At 41.5% G+C, this 14635-nt stretch overlaps 1 protein-coding gene across 1 annotated transcript in view; it reads right to left on the bottom strand.

Moving 5' to 3' along the window:
• LOC124795954 (dynein axonemal heavy chain 6) overlaps positions 1 to 14635 on the bottom strand; it is a 1096896-nt gene that overhangs the window by 672003 nt on the left and 410258 nt on the right. Inside the window, exon 27 of the mRNA XM_047260034.1 lies at positions 1465 to 1610. Coding sequence (XP_047115990.1) covers positions 1465 to 1610 — 146 coding nt within the window. The remainder of the gene's footprint in view (positions 1 to 1464; positions 1611 to 14635) is intronic.

Genomic DNA, 14635 nt, shown 5'->3' with positions numbered 1-14635 from the left:
CTGCGCAGCATTTGTGCACCGCCGCCGTCAGTGTCAGCCAGTTTGCCGTGGCATACGGAGCTCCATCGCAGTCTTTAACACTGGTAGCATGCCGCGACAGCGTGGACGTGAACCGTATGTGCAGTTGACGGACTTTGAGCGAGGGCGTATAGTGGGCATGCGGGAGGCCGGGTGGACGTACCGCCGAATTGCTCAACAAGTGGGGCGTGAGGTCTCCACAGTACATCGATGTTGTCGCCAGTGGTCGGCGGAAGGTGCACGTGCACAGGACTACATCCAGCATCCCTACGATCGTCTCCATGGGAGAATAGCAGCCTGCATTGTTGCGAAAGGTGGATATACACTGTACTAGTGCCGACATTGTGCATGCTCTGTTGCCTGTGTCTATGTGCCTGTGGTTCTGTCAGTGTGATCATGTGATGTATCTGACCCCAGGAATGTGTCAATAAAGTTTCCCCTTCCTGGGACAATGAATTCACGGTGTTCTTATTTCAATTTCCAGGAGTGTAGGTACTCATCAGCTGTAGCGCAAAAGATTTTGCAATAATAATCAAACAAGTTTGAAATACATGAAAGAGTCTGTCCCAGTGGGACATTTAAAACTTTGCAGCAAATATGGGATGTCCTGGGAAATGCAGGATGTCTGGCAACACTAATTATAACAGGTGATGAAACATGGGTATAAGGATATGACGTCAAAATCGAGACCCAATCGTCCCAATGGAAACTGCCTAAAGTGCCAAGACTGAAAAAATTTGTCAAGGTCCATCACATGTGAAGGAGCTTCTCACTGTTTTCTTTGATTACAATGGGATAGTGCATCATGAGTTCCTGTATTATGTAATATGGTGAATAAGGAATACTACATGAAAGTATGTGCCATTTGCATATAGGTATCCAAAGAAAATGACCAGAATTGTGGTAAAATTACTCATGGAAATTTGATCACAATAATGTTCCCACTTACACATCAATGCTTGCTCATGATTTTTTGGAAAAAAACCAAGGATGTTGTTTTAGTACCACTGAGGCAATAAAAACAGAATTGCCAAAGGAGCTTAACACCATAATAATCAGAATCATAATTTTTACTGTCCCATAAAATACAATGGTTCATCAACACTGCAATTACAATTTAAATTTGAGTTCCAGAAGTGCTTTCAAAATTGGAAAAAGCACTGGCACAAGTGTGTTACATCTGAGGGGGATTACTTTGTAGCTGACAAAGTTAATGTTGAAGAATAAATAAAGATTCTTTAAGAAAAACAAAAATTCCAGTTACGTTCTGATCATGTGTCATATTTATAACCCTTATACAATTTTAAGGAACTGTAAGAATCAAGAGTTTATCTGATCACACTATGGAACTGCGCAATTATTCAAACTACAATATAACTATTAGTCTTCGTACGTTTTTAATGCATGATCTGTAGTTATGTTACAGAAGAACAGTAAGACTCTTACCTGGCGAGTTTTGCAGCCTTGGCATTTCTTATTGTAATTAGTTGTTGTGCAATAACTGACAATACTTCAATGTCAATTCGATTGAACTCATCAAAGCAGCACCATGCACCAGACTGTGCCAAACCAGAGAAAAACCGACCCATCATCTATTAGAAAAAAACTGTATCATACACCTTCATTATGTTGTAGGCTTGTCATCCTTAACGATAACACTTCATTAGCAAAACAGAAAAATGGCCATTGAATTGAACTACTATCTCTGCTCATATTTACTCTTCATCACTAGATACTTAGAATAATGTCTTCTATTTTATATCTGGTGTAAATCGTGTTTATTCACAAACACATTAGAAGTTGTGTCACTCACAGTTGTGACATATGAACTGAAAAAAAATCCAGTCAATCTTATATATTCATATTCCTTAATGGGTCAAATTACACCGACAGGAAATTTTCTTTCCAAATTTTATTGCATTACTGCAGCTGAATATATTGGCATTTTATAATACATACTTAATCCATACAATCAAGCTTTGAGCCAGTGACCCACCCATACTCATACACAGAGAAGAAGGAAAACACACGTATGGTAGAGGGAAAATGGAACAGGCTATGAACAGAAGCAGGACGACATGCAGATGGGGGTAAGGGGAGGGGGATAATTGTGGGGAGGAGGTAACTGAGAAGGCAAGTGAGATAGGAATGAAGAGTTAGCGGGAAGAAAATAATGAAAGTTGTTTCATTAAAAGAATGAGATTTAATTCCCTTGGAAGTAATCTTTCAGAAACAATGTGCAATAGATATAAATAGTCATTTACTTTTAAATTTTATCCAGAGAGACATAAGAGTGTTTAACAAATCTCCCACTAGCGCATACTTGGAGAACTGGAGGTCATATGCAACATGCAACATAATAGTTATCACACCAATTCATAAGTTAGAAATACAACATAAGGAGCTCTATAAAGAGTGTCATCTCTGCTATATTTCTTTTCCTGCCAGCAAGAGAGAAACTGTTGCCGTAATCTGTAGCATCTCATTTCTGTGCAATACGAAAATACTATGAACAGGCAATGTACTTTCATTGCAAGAGGAGTAGTGAAAACCTATTCATAATCAGTAATAAAACTGTTTGAAAGATTTAAGAATATATTTCAGCTGACAGATCTTTTATAATTAATGAACTATAGAAACCATACATAAGACTTTCAAAGATTTCATTGCAGGAGGAGTAGTGAAAAGCTATTCATAATCAGTAATAAAACTGTCTGAAAGATTTAAGAATATATTTGAGCTGACAGATCTTTTATAATTAATGAACTATAGAAACCATGCACAAGACTTTCAACTATACCGTGTAAGCTGGTTTGATTATATGAAACAGTGCATGTACTGGTGCATTGCTTATCTGCTATTTTTTTCTTTGTTTAATGGTGTGCCTTCTCCCTCAAAGCATTAGTTCTTACCCTTATTAACTTAGTTACCAGTACAGCTTCGTAAACCAATATAAAGATAATTAGCTCAGAACAGCAATTGGCTCAAAGTCCAATTTTCTTTGTACAACTTTTTCACAGATTTAGGTGAACAAAGTTCCACAAACATGTTGTGTTTGACAATAACAAAGTTTCACAAAAAAGCATTCTGTCAAAATCAAAAAGTCTTCTTAGGTCAAACTGATTCTCTCAGGACTGGTCACAAACTCACTCACTAGATCAGTCAAGAACTGTTTTAGATCCAACCAGGTAGTCACGGAATGGAGGCAAGCAGAGAAGAATATCGTATGAAGCTACTTTCAAGTGTAAAGCAATTCTTTATGTGGAAAAATATGGTCACAGAAGGGCAGGAAGGGAGTTCAAAGTAGCTGAGAGTAACGTTCACTTATGGGAAAACAGAAATTGGGATATTTGCAACTACCACTACTAGAAAGAAATTCACTGGACCTCACAAAGGAAGACATCCTGATATTGAGGTAAACGTTTTGGAAGTTGTCCACAAAAGGAGGAAGAATGAGCAACCTGTCACCATTGGCACCATAATAAAAAAAAAGCAAAAGAGATGGCTGCAGCTCTTGATGTACCGAAGCAAGAGATTAAGGCTAGCCAGGGATGGTTGATTGCTTTATGAGACAAGTGGGCTTATCTCTGTGACACAGTACAACAATATACCAAAAGCTTCCAGAGGATTTTGAGAAGAAACTTCCAAGAATTTATGTGGTATGTTATTACACTTCGGAAAGAAAAGAATTTTTTGATGGGCCAAATAGAAAAAGCTGATAGGACTCCAACTCGGTTTGATAGCCAAGCAACTACACGACTAATCAGAAGGATACCAAAAAAATTACCATCAAAACATCTGGGTGTGAAAAACAGCACTTAATAGTACTGCTGGAAATCAGTAACAGTGTCTGCTTGTGTCTGTGCATGTGCGGATGGATATGTGTGTGTGTGTGCGAGTGTATACCTGTCCTTTTTTCCCCCTAAGGTAAGTCTTTCCGCTCCCGGGATTGGAATGACTCCTTACCCTCTCCCTTAAAACCCACATCCTTTCGTCTTTCCCTCTCCTTCCCTCTTTCCTGATGAAGCAACCTTTGGTTGCAAAAGCTTGAATTTTGTGTGTATGTTTGTGTTTGTTTGTGTGTCTATCGACCTGCCAGCACTTTCGTTTGGTAAGTCACATCATCTTTGTTTTTAGATATATTTTTCCAACGTGGAATGTTTCCCTCTTTTATATTCCTATCTATAAAATGATGTAGAAATGTATCATATGTTTGTATTGTATCATGATAATGTGCAAGTAATTAATTTGTATATGTGATGTGAACAAAGATAAGTTGGAGCTAACAAACAAACTGTAGTAACAGAACCCAGTTAATGAAAATTTTATGACATTTTAAAACTTAAGAATATTATGCTCGTAGTTTAAGTGATGGATGGAATGTCAAACATAGGTATAAGCTACCATGTTATGTATGTTGTTGTAACTCAATACTTGTATGAATTTTGATTGGGAACCAAATTCCATATGATGAAATGAACTTTAAAAGCAAGCAATTTATACCATATTGCTATATGTGTCTTTCAACAAGTGGATGGTCTAGTAGGGTGACATGAACATGCTTGTGCAATGAAATATTTTCTGAGTATCGTGGCTCACAATGCTTGATACATTAACAAGTGAAGTATAGTTGTTCAAGCCGGTACTTAGCTCATCGATGGATGGTATTGGATGGGGTTCTCTCCACTGAAAATACGATACGACAGGTAATAATGAAACCTGGGCCATGAATATGGACATCTGCTGCCACAGGGTTGGATTTTGAACAATAAGCACACACCCACTGCACCCAGAATGAAGACAAATGTCATGGCAATTCTTCAATATGTGACATTCAGGTGGAAGTGTGACACACAATGTGATATAAACACTAAGAAATTGAGTGCATGCACGTGTGACTGTAGCAACTGACATGTTGACCACTGTTGACTGGTTCTTTGCCGCCAAATCTGCCAGTGCACAAGGGCAAAACCCGGCAGTGAGAATGAAGCAAACTGAACATTATTGTAAGCATGCTAAATTGAAATATGTAATGGACTATCATACACTCCTGGAAATGGAAAAAAGAACACATTGACACCGGTGTGTCAGACCCACCATACTTGCTCCGGACACTGCGAGAGGGCTGTACAAGCAATGATCACACGCACGGCACAGCGGACACACCAGGAACCACGGTGTTGGCCATCGAATGGCGCTAGCTGCGCAGCATTTGTGCACCGCCGCCGTCAATGTCAGCCAGTTTGCCGTGGCATACGGAGCTCCATCGCAGTCTTTAACACTGGTAGCATGCCGCGACAGCGTGGACGTGAACCGTATGAGCAGTTGACGGACTTTGAGCGAGGGCGTATAGTGGGCATGCGGGAGGCCGGGTGGACGTACCGCCGAATTGCTCAACACGTGGGGCGTGAGGTCTCCACAGTACATCGGTGTTGTTGCCAGTGGTCGGCGGAGGGTGCACGTGCCCGTCGACCTGGGACCGGACCGCAGCGACGCACGGATGCACGCCAAGACCGTAGGATCCTACGCAGTGCCGTAGGGGACCGCACCGCCACTTCCCAGCAAATTAGGGACACTGTTGCTCCTGGGGTATCGGCGACGACCATTCGCAACCGTCTCCATGAAGCTGGGCTACGGTCCCGCACACCGTTAGGCCGTCTTCCGCTCACGCCCCAACATCGTGCAGCCCGCCTCCAGTGGTGTCGCGACAGGCGTGAATGGAGGGACGAATGGAGACGTGTCGTCTTCAGCGATGAGAGTCGCTTCTGCCTTGGTGCCAATGATGGTCGTATGCGTGTTTGGCGCCGTGCAGGTGAGCGCCACAATCAGGACTGCATACGACCGAGGCACACAGGGCCAACACCCGGCATCATGGTGTGGGGAGCGATCTCCTACACTGGCCGTACACCACTGGTGATCATCGAGGGGACACTGAATAGTGCACGGTACATCCAAACCGTCATCGAACCCATCGTTCTACCATTCCTAGACCGGCAAGGGAACTTGCTGTTACAACAGGACAATGCACGTCCGCATGTATCCCGTGCCACCCAACGTGCTCTAGAAGGTGTAAGTCAACTACCCTGGCCAGCAAGATCTCCGGATCTGTCCCCCATTGAGCATGTTTGGGACTGGATGAAGCGTCGTCTCACGCGGTCTGCACGTCCAGCATGAATGCTGGTCCAACTGAGGCGCCAGGTGGAAATGGCATGGCAAGCCGTTCCACAGGACTACATCCAGCATCTCTACGATCGTCTCCATGGGAGAATAGCAGCCTGCATTGCTGCGAAAGGTGGATATACACTGTACTAGTGCCGACATTGTGCATGCTCTGTTGCCTGTGTCTATGTGCCTGTGGTTCTGTCAGTGTGATCATGTGATGTATCTGACCCCAGGAATGTGTCAATAAAGTTTCCCCTTCCTGGGACAATGAATTCACGGTGTTCTTATTTCAATTTCCAGGAGTGTATTATGTATATAATCTTTTAATTTCTTGTAGAACTTGTAATATACATAGGATAAGATGATGTATAAATTCTATTAAATAAAAGAGAAGCCAACAAATATAGGGTATCGATCCCTATCGGCAAATGTAAAAGCAAAAAACACTGTACGTCTCCATACCATGTCAACATATAGTGTGGGGACAATTGTGTCGGTACATGATGAAATACCCCCAGGATATCGTAAAGTTAAAATTAATTAAAAACGAAAAATGAAATGCCAGTCGACCATAAACATTGGCATAGACATTAATTATGCATGCATGGTAAGGTGCAGGCGAATGAAAAAACTGTCATTCTTTTTTTGTACATGATTTTTTTATTCACTCTCTCTTGTATGTAGAACTTCTGTTAAGAAGTGCCATTTGGGGCATGATGGGCTACAAGTGTTTTGTAACATCCATGTTTCAAAATAAGAAAAATATTGATACCAGTATTAAGTATTTTTATTCAAGTGAGGTGAAACTGATAAAGGAGGATTTTCTTACTTATGACATGCACTGGTGTACTTGAAGTTTGCTGCATGCATCTACAATTGTAATATAAGAGAAGTCTGATAGCATAAAAATTAACACAGAACCAGAATATCTAACACTCAACCAAGAGAAAATACTGGGGAAAATTAAGATAGGAACAATGCAAAACTCGGAATAGCTATCAGGAAAGCTTCAGGAAGCCACGAAATCAGCAGTAGCACTGAGAACCAGGAAACACCGCTGGGATATCCATACAATGACCTGTCAATCGAAGGATGGATCAACACGTGGAAGAAGTTCAATAACAGGAAGATACCAGAAAACTGGGAAGAATTTCTCAAAACATGGAAACAGACAAGTAAAATATTCCATAAAGAAAAACAGACTACAACAAACAGAAACTAGAAGAGATGGAAGCAGACTTCACAAGGAACAACACGAGGAATTTCTACAGGACATTCAGAGATAATATGATGAAATACCAAGCACCAAACCTCTGCTTTAGGAGACCGGACAGCACATTAGAGACCAACACCTAGAACAACTGTAACCTCCTAGTGAAGTACTTCAAGGAACTTCTAAATACAGAATCACCAACAGACAAACTGGACACAGAGGAACCCACACCACACCCAGATAGCAAACCGCCATTGATAGAAGATATAACAGAAATCATCAAGAATATCAAGAACAATACAGCAGCAGGACAGGATGGAGTCATCGTGGAATTCTCACAGAACACATAAACAACATCATGAAACAGATATGGGAAACAGAAGAGATACTGAAAGAATGGCGCACAGCACTGATACACTCTCTACACAAAAAAGTGGATAAGTCAGACCCAAACAACTATAGGGACATTTCGCTGTTACCTGTCACATATAAGATACTTTCCAAAACACTGCTAAATAGATTGGAAAAGCAAACTGACCACCTAATTGCCAAATACCAGGCTTGGTTTCGTAAACACAGGTTGTGTGCTGAACAGATATGGAACCTTAAGATGACACTGCAACACAAACAGAACATAAGCATCACCTTCATTGACATCAAGAAAGCATATGACTCAATAGACAGAGAAATTCTCTTTAAAATCCTGAAAGAATTCACAGTAGATAGGAAGACACTAATCATAATCAGGAAACAATACAAACAAAACACTCCTTAGGAACCTGATCAGAAGAAACAAACTACAAGAGACACAACACGACAAATGAACACAATGAACCGAACAGAGACAAAAAGAACACAGCCAGAGCATGAAGTAACACTGGGTGAACAGGAAAAAACAGAAGACGACGAGAACACAGGACATAAAGTGGATGGAAGATTGGAAGCGGAAACACAGTACATGAATGAGGGAACGTAAAGAGAAAACAACAGCAAAATGGACATGAAGTTTAGTCTAAATGCACTTTACAAGGGCAGGGAAACATTCCACGTGGGAAAAATATATCTAAAAAAAAAAGATGATGTAACTTACCAAGCGAAAGCATTGGTATGTTGATAGACACACAAACAAACACAAACACACACACAAAACTCAAGTTTTCACAACCCATGGTTGCTTCATCAGGAAAGAGGGAAGGAGAGGGAAAGACGAAAGGATGTGGGTTTTAAGGGAGAGGATAAGGAGTCATTCCAATCCCGGGAGTGGAAAGACTTACCTTAGGGGGAAAAAAGGACAGGTATACACTTGCATACACACACATATCCATCCACACATATACAGACACAAGCAGACATTTGTAAAGGCAAAGAGTTTGGGCAGAGATGTCAGTCGAGGCGCAAGTATAGAGGCAAAGATGTTGAATGACAGGTGAGGTATGAGTGGCGGCAACTTGAAATTAGCGGAGATTGAAGCCTGGTGGATAACGGGAAGAGAGGATATATTGAAGGGCAAGTTCACATCTCTAGAGTTTTGATAGGTTGGTGTTAGTGGGAAGTATCCAGATCTCCCGGACGGTGTAACGCTGTGCCAAGATGTGCTGGCCATGCACCAAGGCATGTTTAGCCACAGGGTGATCCTCATTACCAACAAACACTGTCTGCCTTTGTCCATTCATGCGAATGGACAGTTTGTTGCTGGTCATTCCCACATAGAAAGCTTCACACTGTAGGCAGGTCAGTTGGTAATTCACGTGGGTGCTTTCACACGTTGCTCTGCCTTTGATCGTGTACACCTTCCGGGTTACAGGACTGGAGTAGGTGGTGGTGGGAGGGTGCATGGGACAGGTTTTACACCGGGGGCGGTTGCAAGGGTAGGAGCCAGAGGGTAGGGAAGGTGGTTTGGGGATTTCATAGGGATGAACCAAGAGGTTACGAAGGTTAGGTGGACGGTGGAAAGACACTCTTGGTGGAGTGGGGAGGATTTCATGAATGATGAATCTCATTTCAGGGCAGGATTTGAGGAAGTTGTATCCCTGCTGGAGAGCCACATTCAGAGCCTGATCCAGTCCCGGAAAGTATCCTGTCACAAGTGGGGCACTTTTGGGGTTCTTCTGTGGGAGGTTCTAGGTTTGAGGGGATGAGGAAGTGGCTCTGGTTATTTGCTTCTGTACCAGGTGGGGAGGGTAGTTGCTGGATGCAAAAGCTGTTTTCAGGTTGTTAGTGTAATGGTTCAGGGATTCAGGACTGGAGCAGATTCGTTTGCCACAAAGACCTAGGCTGTAGGGAAGGGACCGTTTGATATGGAATGGGTGGCAGCTGTCGTAATGGAGGTACTGTCGCTTGTTGGTGGGTTTGATGTGGACGGATGTGTTAAGCTGGCCATTGGACAGATGGAGGTCAACGTCAAGGAAAGTGGCATGGGATCTGGAGTAGGACCAAGTGAATCTGATAGAACCAAAGGACTTGAGGTTGGAGAGGAAATTCTGGAGTTCTTCTTCACTGTGAGTCCAGATCATAAAGATGTCATCAATAAATCTGTACAAAACTTTGGGTTGGCAGGCCTGGGTAACCAACAAGGCTTCCTCTAAGTGACCCATAAACAGGTTGGCATACGAGGGGGCCATCCTGGTACCCATGGCTGTTCCCTTTAATTGTTGGTATATCTGGCCTTCGAAAATGAAGAAGTTGTGAGTCAGGATGAAGTTGGCTAAGGTAATGAGGAAAGAGGTTTTAGGTAGGGTGACAGGTGATCGGCATGAAAGGAAGTGCTCCATCGCAGCGAGGTCCTGGATGTAGGGAATATTTGTGTATAAGGAAGTGGCATCAATGGTTACAAGGATGGTTTCTGGGGGTAACACATTGGGTAAGGATTCCAGGCATTCGAGAAAGTGGTTGGTGTCTTTGATGAAGGATGGGAGACTGCATGTAACGGGGTGGAGGTGTTGATCTACGTAGGCAGAGATACATTCTGTGGGGGCTTGGTAACCAGCTACAATGGGGCGGCCGGAATGATTGGGTTTGTGAATTTTAGGAAGTAGGTAGAAGGTAGGGGTGCAGGGTGTCGAAGGTTTTGTAGGGGGCCTAAGGTTCTGAGGATTCCTTGAAGCTCTGCCTGGACATCAGGAATGGGATTACCTTGGCAAACTTTGTATGTAGTGTTGTCTGAAAGCTGATGCAGTCCCTCAGCCACATACTCCCGACGATCAAGTACCACGGTCGTGGAACCCTTGTCCGCTGGAAGAATGACGATGGATCGGTCAGCATTCAGATCACGGATAGCTTGGGCTTCAGCAGTGGTGACGTCGGGATTAGGATTAAGGTGTTTCAAGGAGGATTGAGAGGCAAGGCTGGAAGTGAGAAATTCCTGGAAGGTTTGGAGGGGGTGATTTTGAGGAAGAGGAGGTGGGTCCCGTTGTGACGGAGGACGGAACTGTTCCAGACAGGGTTCAATTTGGATAGTGTCTTGGGGAGTTGGATCATTGAGAGTAGGATTAGGATTATTTTTCTTCATGGGGATACGCCTTGTTCAAATCCTGCCCGGAAATGAGATCCATCATTCATGAAATCCTCCCCACTCCACCAAGAGTGTCTTTCCACCGTCCACCTAACCTTCGTAACCTCTTGGTTCATCCCTACGAAATCCCCAAACCACCTTCCCTACCCTCTGGCTCCTACCCCTGTAATCGCCCCCAGTGTAAAACCTGTCCCATGCACCCTCCCACCACTACCTACTCCAGTCCTGTAACCCGGAAGGTGTAGACGATCGAAGGCAGAGCTACATGTGAAAGCAGCCACGTGATTTACCAACTGACCTGCCTACAGTGTGAAGCTTTCTATGTGGGAATGACCAGCAACAAACTGTCCATTCGCATGAATGGACAAAGGCAGACAGTGTTTGTTGGTAATGAGGATCACCCTGTGGCTAAACATGTCTTGGTGCATGGCCAGCACATCTTGGCACAGTGTTACACTGTCCGGGTGCATCTGGATACTTCCCACTAACACCAACCAGAGATGCGAACTTGCCCTTCAATATATCCTCTCTTCCCGTTACCCACCAGGCCTCAACCTCCGCTAATTTCAAGTTGCCGCCGCTCATACCTCACCTGTCATTCAACATCTTTGCCTCTGTACTTCCGCCTCGACTGACATCTCTGCCCAAACTCTTTGCCTTTACATATGTCTGCTTGTGTCTGCATATGTGAGGACGGATATGTGTGTGTGTGCGAGTGTGTACCTGTCCTTTTTTCCCCCTAAGGTAATTCTTTCTGCTCCCGGGATTGGAATGACTCTTTACCCTCTCCCTTAAAACCCACATCCTTTCGTCTTTCCCTCTCCTTCCCTCTTTCCTGATGAAGCAACTGTGGGTTGCGAAAGCTTGAGTTTTGTGTGTGTGTTTGTGTTTGTTTGTGTGTCTATCAACATACCAACGCTTTTGTTTGGTAAGTTACATCATCTTTGTTTCTAGATACACACACACATGCACACACACACACACACACACACACACACACACACACACACTGACACAGTGGTGGAGAGCTGCGATTCATCACTGAACACAATGCAATGCCATAAATCACCAGTCCATGCTTCCCGATCATGGCACCACTTCAAATGCAGCCATTTGTCTTATGGGGTTCATGGAAGCCTGTGTATAGGATGACAATTTTCTAGTCTGGCTGCTGCTAGTCCTTGAACAGTGCTGTGGTATGGTGGTATGATACAATGTTGCACAGAGTTGTGTTGTAAATAAATAAAATAAAATTATATATATATGAAAAATATTTAAAAAGGATAATACAATTGCGTTATTAGAAATGTTCATCACTTTTACAACTTTTTAGGCTACCAGACTTCTTCTCTTACCTTTCAATTGTAGATGCAGGCATCAGATTCCAATTACACCAGTGCATGTCATAAATAAGAAAATCCTGCTTACTTGGTTTCACTTGACTTGAATAAAAAACAGTTAATACTGGTATCAAATTTTTTCTTATTTCAAAATATATATGATACAAAACACTCATAGCCCGTCATGCTCCAAACAACAGTTCTTAACAGAACTTCTACATACAAGTGAGTGAGAAATAAAATAACGTAAAAAATGAATTACGAATTTATCATTTGTCTGCGCCTTACCGTGCATTCATAATTAACATCTTTGCCAATGCTTATGGTTGATTGGTGTTTCATTTTTCGTTTTTAATAAATTTTAACTTTATGATATCCTGGGGGTCTTTCATCATGTACTTACACAATTGCCCCACACTGTACGTTGACATGGAGTGGAGACGTACAGTGTTTTTTGCTTATACATGTTTACATTTGCTGATAGGGATCAATACCCTATATTTGTTGGCTTCTCTTTTATTTAACTGAAATGATACATCATCTTATCCTATGTATATTACAAGTTCTACAAGAAATTAAAAGATTATATACATAATATGATAGTCCATTACATATTTCAATTTAGCATGCTAACAATAATGTTCAGTTTGTTTCATTTTCATTGTTTTGTTTCGCACTTGCACACTGGCAGATTTGGCAGCTAGGAACTAGTTGCCAAGGGTCTATACGTGAGCTGCTACCATCACCGTGTGTGCACTCATTTTCTTAATGTTGATTTCACATTGTGTGTCACACTTCCTCCTGGGTGTCACATATTGAAGAATAGGCATTTGTCTTCATTCTGGGTGCAGTGGGTGTGTGCTTATTGTTCAAAATCCAACCCTGTGGAAGAAGATCTCCATATTAATGGCTCAGGCGTCATTATTACCTGTCGTATCATATTTTCAGCATAGAGAACCCGAGCTAACAGCATCCATGGATGAGATAAGTTCACTTGTTAATGTATCAAGAATTGTGAGCCACGATACTCAGAAATTATTTCACTGCACAGGCATGTTCATGTCACCCCACTTGACCATCCACTTGTTGAGAGACACATATAGCTGTCCAAAACACACAAACCGCTTGTGCTCAAAGTTCACTTCTTCATATGGAGTTTGGTTCCCAATGAAAATTCATACAAGTATTGAGTTACAACAACATACATAACACGATAGCTGATACATATGGATGACATTCCATTCATCGCTTAAACTACAAGCATAAATTTCTTAGTTTTAAAATGTCATAAAATTTTCATTATCTTGTTTCTGTCACTACAGATTGTTAGCTTCAACTTGTCTTTGTTCACATCACAAATAAAAATTAATTACATACACATTATCATGATACAATATAAGCATATGATATATTTCTACTTCATTTTATAGATAGCATTTTATCACTTGCGGGAACTCATTTCTTCCTTATGTAGAGGAGGGAGAAAAACTTAGGAAAGTGGACTAAAACATTATGAATTGCTGGCTTAACTATGCTTGGTGCCAGCTCCTTTGTTTAGGAGTGAAGAAAGGAAATCCTCATCTACTTGTTCAAGAATTTATCAGGAAATGTTACTCGTATAGTCATCGACTAGTTGTCAATGAACTTTTGTTTCATGGAAATAATGTGTACTGACTAATCATTCACATAGCACCATGTTGTTTCTTCATGTGCTAGTGCTATTTACTTCAATTCATGTGTAGTTTAGTGTGAAATATGGTGTTTTAACCATTGTACACTTATCTTTCTCAAATACCTGGAAATGTCACTATTCAAGGTTTCACATAACAAGATAAAATTTAATTGGTTTTTGTAAAATCTAATGCTTTAATGTTTCTGTGTACTCTGCAGCGAATAGGTACTGATAATTATCATGGAGATACACTGCGACAATGCATATTTCAGTTTTAATTTCCTGAATGACCTTTTTATAAATGGCCTTATAACTAAATTGTGTACTTGAGGCATGGCACATTTCTTCATTTGGTACCTGCTACTCTTGATGTAATACTCTTCTTCTGCACCTCGACAATGCACTGGGCACTGAAAGAAAATAAACTCAAAACTAACTTAAAACTAATTGCATTATATAGCTCGGTAGCCACTGACACATTTGGTCATTGCATACATCTGCAGATATTTCCATACTTTGTTTAAATTCATAGACATTCAGTTATTTTGCTGCCCATTGTGATCATTTACTCTGCAAAGAAAATTAATTGTCATTTCTTATGGTATTTTGTCGTTTGTCCTTAGCTAACACATCTCGTATAATTTTTCATAATGCTTCTTTTTGCTTGTAAATATGCTGTACATAAGTTAGTATTTAATTAAATCACTAAATACTTATAT

Source organism: Schistocerca piceifrons, chromosome 4 (assembly GCF_021461385.2).
Source record: "Schistocerca piceifrons isolate TAMUIC-IGC-003096 chromosome 4, iqSchPice1.1, whole genome shotgun sequence".
NCBI lineage: Eukaryota > Metazoa > Arthropoda > Insecta > Orthoptera > Acrididae > Schistocerca > Schistocerca piceifrons.
Note: the sequence above shows the minus strand (reverse complement) of the source record. Positions and strands in the feature narration are given on the sequence as shown.